This window comes from Lottia gigantea (genome assembly GCF_000327385.1).
Source record: "Lottia gigantea unplaced genomic scaffold LOTGIsca_129, whole genome shotgun sequence".
NCBI classification, from domain to species: Eukaryota; Metazoa; Mollusca; class Gastropoda; family Lottiidae; genus Lottia; species Lottia gigantea.
The window spans coordinates 560,608-572,961 of NW_008707410.1; the positions used below are offsets into that span (position 1 = coordinate 560,608).

The following is a 12,354-nucleotide window of genomic DNA, read 5'->3' on the forward strand; positions in this document are numbered from 1 at the left end:
GATGAGGATTGTATGCCCTAAACATGTTTCCCAGCAAGAGGTGAGCTCTACTCTATTACAATCCTTTGTTCATATGTGTTTAGTCCAATTTTGAAAAGTAAACCTCTATTATCAAATATAGCTGTCCTGATGAGGATAATGTATCAAATACATAAACTTACCATAAAATAAATTCTAAACTTGAAAGACTTGATATATAATATCATAAAATATTTGTACATAAACAATTGTAAGTAGATATTGGGGTCTAATTATATATAAGCTGATAGAATTAAATCTTCCTGTATCACTTTTCAGAATAAAGAAATCTACGATTAAATACAAACTTACTGCTGTAATTAACAGAACTAAAATGACATATCATTTCAACTTAATTTGTTTACCTACATTCTGAATTCCACAAATTAATACTCAAGTAATATTCTAATATCTGCACATCATTGCACTAAATCATCCACTTTCCCTTACGTCTTAAAACCTTTTGAATATCAAAGGGTCAAGTTCAAATTCTGATGTTTATCCAAATCACACTCTTCATATTTTAACAAGAAGAAGAATATCAAAACGTAATGATACTTCTTCAACATACCACATTATTGTTAATGAGAACTTCCTGAAAGGTTTACCAAATTGAACACCCAATCGTACAAGGGCATCAGGTCTCCCACTTTTAAAAGCACGCATTCTCCTCAGTTTACCATACTTTTCTTCCAACTTACTCCAATTTTCAGGATCCATAATGTTGTGTAGATCAATATATGTTCACATTCAATATCACTGATATGTAAACCAGCATTTACAAAACTCTAAATCTTTCAGAAGATCACAATTTTTATGTCCATTAAGAAACAATTCTACACAACGCTTTTTAAACTTTTTGCATCACAAAATTATATCCATATTTCATAATTCTAATAAATTCACAATAAAATTATAAAATAACATCAGCACCACTGAAATCTGCACCATACATGTTTGAAAAATTCCATTAATATCTCCAATTTTGAAGATTTTAACAAAGTACACTTTTTACTCCAACTTCATTTCCAGTTAGTGTTCTGAACTGCTACCTGAAAAAGCAAAATAAATAGTTAAAATTGATATGAAATGTATTATCTGTATCGCTTTTCACAAATAAAAATCAGGAGCTTGGTTCATATGCAATCAAAAGAAATTTTAGGAGAAAGTGACAACATTCCTGGATGTCAGAAACTTTCACACTTGTATTTTCATTCTGAAAAATGAAATTGACTGGAAAGAAAATATTGAGAAGACTTAAATCCTTCCAGCGTTTACTCATTGTCCACTTCAACCCAATTGAAATACAAAAATATTAAATTGAATCTTTACCTTTTCTAAACTATTTCTTCCACCAAAACTTCTAATGGCTATCATCAGTTCTTCACGGGGATCGAGCTGAGGCTCAAATCTTTTTGGTGGAGGGCGATTGGTTGCTGAGACTTTCTTCAACTGGAATGCTGGTTGGGGTGCAGGAGGGGGTATAGGTGTAGGTGCTGGTGGTGGGGTAGGAGCATGTTTATTAGCTGGAATGTCTTTAGTTAATGCCGACATACTTTTTTGTAGCTGTTCCATCATTTGTTTCTGCATCTCGATCTGGGACTGCATCTGAGCTTGTAGTGATTGATTTTCTGCTGAAAACTGCTGACTCGCCAGAATGTTTTCATTCACTTTCAATTGCTCTTGCCATTGCTTCAGCTGTTCCTCTAATTGCTCATACTGAGCTACTTTTGACTCTTCTATTGAATCACTAATAGATGGACTCACAGATGGACTGTTTGATGGAGAATTTTCATCACTGGAGGGTGCTGCTTGCCAACCAGAAGGAGTCAGAAGGCGGGAATATGTGGAAGTGGCAACTTGATGCTTTGGTGACAAATTGTCGGAAGATTTTTCAGTATACTGATAGGAAGACGATATTTCTTTCGGTTCTGATTTGACGACCCATCCAGATGGAGTTAGTTCCCTTGGGGCAGCCATGTTTAAACTAGAAGATGAAGTAAAGACGTTTACAGGGCTTGGAGAATGTTGTGTTTCTCTCATGACTGGTAAGCTAAAACTACCAGAGTGTCTGTCAGAATTGTCCCTCACTACATCAGGTGAGTAACTTCGTTCTGAACGTATATTAGCTTGATAAGAGTTATTACCCTTATCCAGATTATGAGTGTTTGATGAGTACCCTGTTGGCCGTCCATTCAGATAACTTGATTTTGAAGTTTTATTCGACATAGGTGGTGAAGCTACGAAGTTTACTTTTGCTAAATCATTTGTTGTCAAAACAAATTCTTCTTTCACAACTGGTGTTGTCCTTTGGGAGATTTTTGATTTCGGTTCTTGGTACAAGGTGAAGGCAGAGACGGTAGACGTAGATCTAGATGAATCTAGTTCTCTTTTGGTTTCTGTGTCTGGAATATTTTTCAATGCTCCGCCAAATGTGTAGGAAGATTTTGGTCCAAGATGGTAGACAACCTCTTCCACAGTTTCTGTCCATTCTTCTTCATCCGATGCGTAATTTTTGGAGTTATTGTTCTTGTTTTGAGCAGTTGACATCTGGGGTTCATCATACCGTAATTCTGTGACAACAGAGTCGTTTTGAAACTCAGTTGGAGGTGTGAAGTCGAAATTAATGGGATTGTCTGCGTCAGGACTAAGTAATTTCTGATTGATAGCATGTCCTATTTTCTTAGGTTCTTCTGTTAATCTTGGTGGGGATGGAGTATCTTCCCATTGATCAGTATTGTTACTAAATATAGAACTAAGACGAGCTTGTCTCTCCTGTTCACGTCTATCGAGGTCACTTTGAGTGCTCACTTCTGATTCAGTGTAGGACTCTGTATCTGGGTCGCTAGCTGATGCTTGGTGATTAATTACTGAACCGGTCTCCGATTCCTCTGTATCCTGCATCGTTGGAGTAACACTTCCTGATTGGTTGGTGCTACCATTATCAGAACCAACTGTCAAATTGGACATATTTTCTACAAACATGGCCATTTCATTTTTATAACCTGGATCTAAAATTATAAAAATTAACCAATTATTTTATTTCTATTTAACCTATTTATTAATCACAAAGGTCTTATTAGTGCAGCAATACTTGTGTTCAAATACATTAAATAAAAAACATATAATAGTGAATATATTGCACAAGCTTGTATAATGCTGTACTGTCTAAAATGAACACCTTCAGTTTGGTAGACCCTTTAAGGGGAAAAAACTGCGCACAGTACAAGCATATATACATTAAATATTCAAACTACAGTTTTTATGTAACTACATTGTAGACAACAATTTATCCTGTTTAACATTCAGTATACATAGGGAGAAATACAACCTTTTATTTCAGGGGTGATGAAGTTTTCATTCAGGAACAAAATTTTGGTGTCTGAGACATAGTCCATAGCTAAAAACACCCAAGAAAAATTTCATCCAGCAGTGTGGTAAAAAACTGCTAACGTGTTTTGATAAACTTTTGCAAGGCCAAGCACATTTAAAGCTGAGCACACTTTACACAAAAAGAGAAAATGGATGGGATAGGATGTTAGGTTACCAGGAAAGTATAGACACATCAGGATTTGTAATGTTACGATCCAATGTTATATGCAAAGTTAAGTGGATGCAGGAAAGATGATAACGATAAAACAAAATTACGAGAGTTTAATTAAGTTATAAAAAATACTCAAATATTAAGGGTGTTAATTTAGATGTTAAATATAAAATTATAGATAAAAGTTAATTAAGAAAACAAATTAGAAATCACTGTCTAGGAAAATATTGAGACAATTCAGGTAAACATGAAAATATAAAAAAGAATTTGTCAAAACAGCCAAAATAAGACAAATTTTCTGTCATAAAGCAAACTTCTTTTTTGAAATATTGTTGATTTTACATGAATGGTCCCAAATGGAGGTCACATGATTCGGTTATACCTTTTTCATTGGAGTTCGCATATTCCTCTCCTAATGCTATGGTTTGCTCAAAATCGAGGCCCAGATCTTCAATAGTGGTTGACTCCATACTGGAGCGACTACTAAGTCTGCTGTGAGCTATATGGGGAAAGAGAGGGATATTTGTAGGTTAAGTCAGGATTTCTTCAGACTTGATCTAGATCCTAATTTTGAGGGACGACCTTTTTTCAAACATGCAAAAGAGCACTTTTTTTCTACAGACATATTTACAAATTTGAGTCCTAGCCTAAATAATCAAAACAATTATCACAATAGTCACAGCTTTCACAGTATGAGACAGTTAGATATTTGGTAGTTAAGAGTCAAATCATTAGTATTTTAACTACCAACACATGACTTTCTGCTGCATACTTTTAAAAGCTGAGGAAAAGTTCTTAGATGAGAAATTGTAATGGCTTAAGATCAATTTTTGATGTCCAAGATGAGATATTGAATCTAGATCTAGTCTTCTGAACAAACACAACATAAAACATTGATATAGCTCCATTCCCCAACAACATGCTGTAAACAAATCCTTTACCACATTGTGCAAATACACTTCCCAATACCCAATAAACATAGTTAGCATTCCATAAATAGAGTTTTCTCATTTAACATGTGTCAGCCATACTATAGTCAAATTTTGTTCAAGTCAATTTTCTTTAGGTAGGATTCAAAACATTAACATGTTCAGTTATTTTGAGTCTAAGGTAGAAAACAGAATTAAAACTATATAAGCCAGACATTGTGTTCATTAGACCAACTTTTTGAAATATCTCAAAATAAAATGGATTGTTGGTCTTTAAATGGCTGTTTGAGCATAAAATGTCTTTGAATTGCTTTATCAAATAGCCAATACTGTCAAATAATCTCAGAGAAACTTGTTATAAGAAATCCCCAAAAATTAGAAAAACCTTAGAAAGGGAGATAACTAATAATGTTAATACTTACTGCTTGAGGGTGATCCTTTTACACTAGCTGATGGAAGTGAGGCGTTGTCGTCATTGACAACCACACCTTTATCCACATATTTTTTCTCATTGTCCTGAATTAAGTCTGGGGGTGGTTCCAATGGTGGGGGTGGAGCTATGAATGAACAAGGACGCATTGGCTTTGGGTCTGCTACTAATATGTTGTCGATATCTTCACTACATAGTGAGGCCCTTTCTGCCATCATACCATTTGAAATGTCGTGTTCGTCATGTGACATGTCCTGACCATTATATGACAAGTCACGATCATCATGTGACATATCAACATCAAGAACGTCATGTGAAGCATCATCTTGATCCTCATCATAGTTCAATGTTACACCATCAATATTATCTACCACATCATCTAAAAAATAAAACATGAAAGATGGAAACCTTGTAACACACAATTACCACTGTGTCTGCTGTAATATTGAGGAAAAATAAAACATCAATATTTTTCAAATCTTTTGTTAAAAGTTTCAATTTTACAAAGATACTGAGGTTTCCAAAGTTTATTTCTACCAGCTGATCCTTGGCCAAACCTCTCGATTTTACTTGTCAGGTTGTCAAGGATCCTATCTACCAGCTAACCTGACCAAACATCCAATAACTTAAGTTATCCAGGATTACCCACGCTATTTCACATCTCATAATAGCATGTATATTGTACCAAAAATAGCTCAGGATGTTAATAAGAAAATTAGATTCATTAGATTTCAAACTTTATTTCCATGATATTACCATCAATAAAATATGGGACATGGGTGTTTCCTCAAAACAACTAGAGCAAGTGGTTAAGTCTTCCGGTTACATGCTTTTTGGGAAATAGGACAACTTACTTTGTGATGTAGATATCTCAACTTGTTCTGGTAATTGCGTAATATCTGATTCTGGCTCTCTGATTGGTTGATCATTTTGACTAGTATTTTCTATGATAGATGGCGCCTCTTCATGTGTAGGCAGTGGTTTAACTGAAACTACAAAACCATGAGATACACGAGTAATGCTTGACATTTATAGGTGTTTTTAAATTGACTCTACATATACTTAACTTATTGAGCTAATGAAAACTGTGCAGACAGTAATTCACCTACCAACCTGTGCGTTTATCACACATGGACACAGTTCATCAAACAGAAACAAGAAAAAATATCGTATCACTTATTGACAAGAGTTCATCTCAAGCTGCTGACAAGTTTAAGATACAAACTCTTCATCTGGTTTGTATATTGACTAAAGCTCTCTCAAGCTGCTGATATATGTTTCAGATACAAAATTCTCATCAGGACAGCTAGTTCGTGAACATGAGTTCATCTCATGATGACAATTATTTTAGATACATATTTCTCAAGACAGGTAATTCTGTTAAAGGAGATTAACTAATACAGAACCTTAGATGTATGAGTAAAGTAAGCCAACTCATTGAACACATAAACAGATTAACAACACTTACCTGATGGTTGAGGTGGTGCTGGTGCTCGTTTCTTTTTAGCCGACGGTTTAATCTGTGTCGGTTGTTCTTGGTTACGCTCTAGTGAATGGGAACGTTGCCGAGGTGGTTTTGGAATCGCACTTTTGCTTGGTAATGTCTGACTATCACCGGCAGACATCTGATTAGTTGATAATTTAGTATTATGGGATGAAATGTCTGTGATGCCACTGTCGTTATTATTGTCCACACTTTCTATTGAAGTAGTATCAATACTAGTTTTAAATGTACTTTTGACCCGTCCTGCCTCAGGTGATTCGGCACCGCTTAATGTTAGTTCATGATAGCCACTTGAATCTGAACTATTTCGTGAATGGAGTCTCTGAGTAATGGTGTCCTGTCCAGTTTTACCCTCTGTGGCTTTTGAAACTCTTCGTTCCCCTTTGTTTGATTCCTGATTTTGATCTTTGATTACAACCTCCACTGTTTGTGGCTGTGGAGCTGGCGTAGGATTTTGCTGAGGTGGTAATGGCGCCTGTCGTTTTTTTCCTGTCCTAGGTGGCACTCTAGGTAATGTGGTCTCCTTGGAAACACCAATATGTCCATTTTCTAGTTCACTTGGTTTGGAAGATACAAACATTGATTTAGGACGCACACCTTGTGTAGCGTCGATATTGCCTGCATTTCGACGCTCTGCAGGTGGGGTTAAAGGTCGTGGACCTGATTTTGATGAACTCTGTTGGGAATTTGCATGCATTTGAGCTTCTAGTCTCTGTTCAGTTTCATTCTGAAATTGAAAACAATTTAAATCTCAAATCTCAAGTTTTGTTAATTAATTTCATGCGAAGTGAAACATCAAATTCAAAATTGAATCTAGTGTATTTTATAGGAGGGAAGTATGTCCATTTTTAGTTCATCACCAAATCATGCATTTCTATGGACCTAAAGATATTCTAAAAACCAACTTTTGTTTTGAACCCTGTTGATATACAATTCAGAAATGGCTGTGGTCCTAGAACAATGCCAATTTAGCCTAAAGGTGGAAATAGACAAGGTATTATAGTACTGTGTACTCTGTAACAGAGTGATATTATAGAAGCTAGTAAAAAATAGAAGAAGCAATACACTAAGTACAGCTTAAAGGGACAGGTTGGCCATCCATTTGATCAATTGTATCTTATTCTTGAGGTAAACTAATCAGTAATAGTCTTAACAAAAAAATTTGAGCCTTTAAATCCATGTGTGTCCAGAATTATCTGCACTTTAAAGTTTAAATGACTATACATATATAAAAATAGAAAGTGAAATTCCTAATTTGAGGTATTTTTGAAGGAATTATGTGATTTTCTAGTACTTCTGAAGATTATTTACATATATTCAAGACCTGAAGCAAACCCTAAAAATGGTCAAACTATCCCTTTCACACACAATGTCGTTACATCTTGCTTTCATATAAATAATAAAAGTAACTTACTAATTTAAATTTTTTATCTTTCTTTAAAAACGACAGAAAGCCACGTTTTTTCTTGGGTTCTGCTGCACCAGGCATATAAGACGTGGGCTGTTCACGTCTGGCTGATTCTGAACGATTTAGATCAGTCATGGACTGAGCACTATCCATCATTGCTAAAATAAAGATAAGCTTCTTTTAGATTTTAACTCTCCCTTCACAAGACAAGTTTGTCAATGTGAAAACTGTTTTAGATGGATAATTCTTGAAAACTATTAAGCTACAAAATCTGCATCTAAGAATTTTGATTTTGACTATACAATTCATTCTAAAAGTAATTCTGCTTTTGTTATAGGTACCAGATCAATAGTATAAACTAGATATCTTGAAAACTAAACCAAAAGATAATACTGCATTATACCAATTAGACTAAACTTAAAATGAAAGGGGAGTGTAAAAAGGTTTTGTCATCTTTGGATGAGTGTAGGATACTTTAATTTTTTGCACCATTCTCAAGTTATCATTGATGACAGTGGGTCCTGCAATTCTTGAAAAACTTGACCACTATGATAAATCTCAATGAATGGTAATTGTTTTGGAGACATCATAATCTACATGTAGTCATGAATTGAATTTTCCAAACCACAGAAGTTAACAGGACATAAGATTAGTGCTAATGCAACCTATGAGTGTATTGGACAGACAGTTAACAACCTTTCAACAATCCCTTTTAGTCGCAGGCATGGGATAGGTTATTACAATATCATTTACAATACCATACTAATATTGATGATATAAGAGGTTTGTTTTTTGGAAAATTTTCTTTCTCTCAAACATAAGCTTTTATAGATTAATCAGAAAATAAAGGGATCTTACCACAATTAACGAAATTAACTTCATTACATTTCAAATCTCCAACTGTCATTTTGCCCAGATCCAGACGCATCCCAGGCTGTTGTGTGTGCTGAAATTGGTAGTTGGCTGGGTTAAGATTCTTTTCTTGGCACACTTTATGGAATAATTCTGATAGCGGCATGGCTGGGCTGATTCTGTTTACCATTTTCTGGTTACGAGGTAGATTAACTGTAAAACGGTGGGTCATCTGAAATACAGGAAGATGATTGGTTAAAATTAAAATTCTTCAATTTGCTCAAAATTTAAAATGAAAAGTTGAATACCCCACAATTAAATTCAATAAATTTAAAAACATCTTGACGTCCAACAAGACTCAAAATAAAATATTGATAACCACAGTTTCCAAAAGTTTAGCGATCAAAAAGGTATCAATGAAGTTTTTGTTTTTTCGAATACCTACATTTTCTATATGAACCACAGAAATGGCAGATTTTTCCATTTTGACTTTTGATATTATATCATTTCCTTTTACATATAAATGTTGGTTGTTTTTATTTATAATTTATTTCTTTATGTTAAATTGTCGTGACTTTCATCTTTTGATATAATTTTAATCACAATCCTTGAATAGCCAGAGCAAAATGTTCAACATAAAAGTTAGATTTCCACATATGTTGCAAAAAATATAGCTCTTTTTATTCCATTCTTGTTTAGAAGACATCTATTAGTCCAATTAGGTGTAGAAATAGAAGATGTAAAACTCTATTTCATTCCATTCCTTGTAATTCTAGGAAAATAACAACAGATCACAACAGAAAATCTTGAAATTTCATCCAAGTTTTCACTGTTTTCCTTTCTGATTACTAATTTCATTAAAATTTACCATCAACCCAAAATATTTGACAAGAAACAAGTTTTTCCAGATTCACATGTTCGTCACTATTTTGTATCAAATTTGGCCTGAAGTTATTGAGAATTTAAAAACTGTATAGTTATTGTAGCTTCTTATTCAAAAAGGTTTTGTGTCAATTTGACTTAGTTTTTATCAGAGCTATAAGAATGGTGACACACCGAAAGATTTTACTGTAGAGATACAGATGCCCATTTTATACAGGTTATATTTATAGTCAGTATGTAACAACTAGTGCCAGCACTAATATATAATTGATACAATGAGATAGGAAATTGCCACAATTATAATATCTCAAGGTCATGTGTCAATACTTGACGATACTTCTCCTTCCATAAAAAAGTGTGGATTTTATAAAGTTGGTAAATGTAATTGTAATGAATTCTTTTTCACAGACTTTCAATTGTTGGAAACTAATTATAAGACAGTTCATCATTCTTACCAACTACATTACCAAATATCACAGTTATAAAGATATAAAATTAATATATATATAAAAACTTTGAAGATAAAATGTTAATTTTTATCCCAGCAATATACTGAAATGTATCATATCATGGCATCATTGGTGATAACCAGCTCTAGTAACAATATTTGTACATTTTATCAATCAATGTGTTGATGTTTGTATTGTCCAGTATGTCAAGGTATACCTGTACCAATGTAGGTGTATATTTATAATATATATAGTATATTAAATGACATAAGATGCCCACTGTATGAAGGTTTTTATTGTCCAGTATGTCAAGGTATACCTGTACCAATGTTGGTGTATATTTATAATATATATAGTATATTAAATGACATAAGATGCCCACTGTATGAAGGTTTTTATTGTCCAGTATGTCAAGGTATACCTGTAACAATGTAGGTGTATATTTATAATATATATAGTATATTAAATGACATAAGATGCCCACTGTATGAAGGTTTTATTGTCCAGTATGTCAAGGTATACCTGTAACAATGTAGGTGTATATAGTATAGTTTCAAGTGTCTCTTTAAAGTAAAACTAATGACGAACATCATGGCAACTTGCCAAGGTCCATGATAAACCTGTTCTATTCTAGTCTAAATATTTTAATATTAAAGACCACCATGTCCTATATTTTATCTATGAAATATGATGGAGTTTTACATCTCACTTATCTGCACCAGATTGGGCAAAGACTGTTTTCTTCTTTTTATTTTATTGGACCTGAAAATATGAGTGTTTTGCACGAAAATACACTGAGGTCAAAATATTGTTACAAAACTCATTCTTAAGGTTTCAGGGAAGGAACATGTTTGAAATAGTGTAGTTTTGACCCCTTTCATAGTTGACTGTATTATAATAAGGGGATGAAAAAACAAAACAAGAATGTATCCTATTCATTGTAATTTTAATAATAATAATAATCAGAAGGTGGCTTATATTGTTATTTGGTAGTTGAAACATGACAAACACACGAACAACTAACAAAACAGACATAATCCCTCAGGCTAGATTTTATTACTTCATTCAATTTAAATACAAGAACATCTTCACAATATCAAGGTATTACATACTCAGTCTAATACCTTGGCATCATTTGCCATTTTTCTTGCATCACGGTAGTTTGTAAATTCAATGATTTAATTGTTTGCTAGCGAGACACCAATCAAAGCCCTCGAGAGAAAGACTTTTTCTGCATTATGAACTTATGTTTTGATTAACAGATGAGAATGAACTATATATATTTTGTTATAAAAACATACAAGAAAACTACCAAATGATGTCAAGGTATTAGACTGAGTTATTCTTTGACATTGTGAAGATGCATTGAGACTAGATTTTATTACTTTATACAATTTATACAAGTCATGCCTTTACCTTTTGTTTTTGAAATTTTAATTGTTTCTTTTTTTGCCATTTTTGTTTTCATTTTATATGGCTTCATTATTTAATTATGTTGCCTTTTCACTTTTGTTGTTGTTTTAAACATGATTTTGTTTCCATTTTAAATTAAATATATTTATGAAAGGGTATTGTGTAAATTATGGGGTCCTACACCTTTCACGCTATTTTCTCATTTTATGTCATTATTCAATTTGGACACAATATCTTTGTTTGTAGGAATTTTATCATTCGATCTTCGCCCCCGACTGACGTAAAATTGCCATTTCTTCTGAAAGACAGACAGCATACAAGCTCTGGTAGTGGTAAACAATTTTGACATTACTAAATTGATACATTACCTCAAACGGCTGGTTCTTGCTTTTGGTTGACTTTCCTGTCTCAGATTTTTTGGGTACGAGACGTAACTTGTTTGTTTCTAGGGAACCGATAGTTTGATTAGCTTTATAATCAATCTGTCGACCTGTTTCTTCAGAGATGGCTACAAGCGTGTAATTCGAGGGGTTCACTTTATTTTTGACAGCCAATTGAATCAATAAATCCAACATGGGGATACTGAAATGTAATTGTCATTTTTGCAAAAATCGACTCAAAATTAACAAAAGCTGAAAAAAATGGATTATCATTTGACTTTTGTCAAATTTGAACATTTAGCATTTTCAAAATTTCATTATTTATTCATATTAAAATGGCTTTTCATCGTTTTACAGAAAAAATTCTAGTCCAAAATATAAAAGAAATGCCTTGGCTTTTCATCAGAATCTTTTTTTTTTATATATTCAGGAAAGCTTGACGGGTGTCATTCAACGTGAGGAGAATTTCATGTTAATTTTGACAAATCTGTCATCTTTTAATTCATTGGTCAAATCAAAATAGCAACTGTGTTTGACCTTGACAT

The 12,354-nt window shown here is 33.4% G+C and overlaps 1 protein-coding gene across 1 annotated transcript; it reads right to left on the reverse strand.

Moving 5' to 3' along the window:
- Positions 1–1,040: 1,040 nt before the first annotated feature.
- On the reverse strand, positions 1,041–9,169 carry LOTGIDRAFT_172258 (hypothetical protein; the record flags this gene model as incomplete). Its single annotated transcript, XM_009048838.1, has 8 exons — positions 1,041–1,070; positions 1,351–3,029; positions 4,914–5,300; positions 5,776–5,913; positions 6,390–7,152; positions 7,840–7,991; positions 8,692–8,917; positions 9,131–9,169. 8 exons carry the CDS (start codon positions 9,167–9,169, stop codon positions 1,041–1,043), a joined length of 3,414 nt encoding a protein of 1,137 aa, XP_009047086.1.
- Between the last annotated feature and the right edge of the window lie 3,185 nt (positions 9,170–12,354).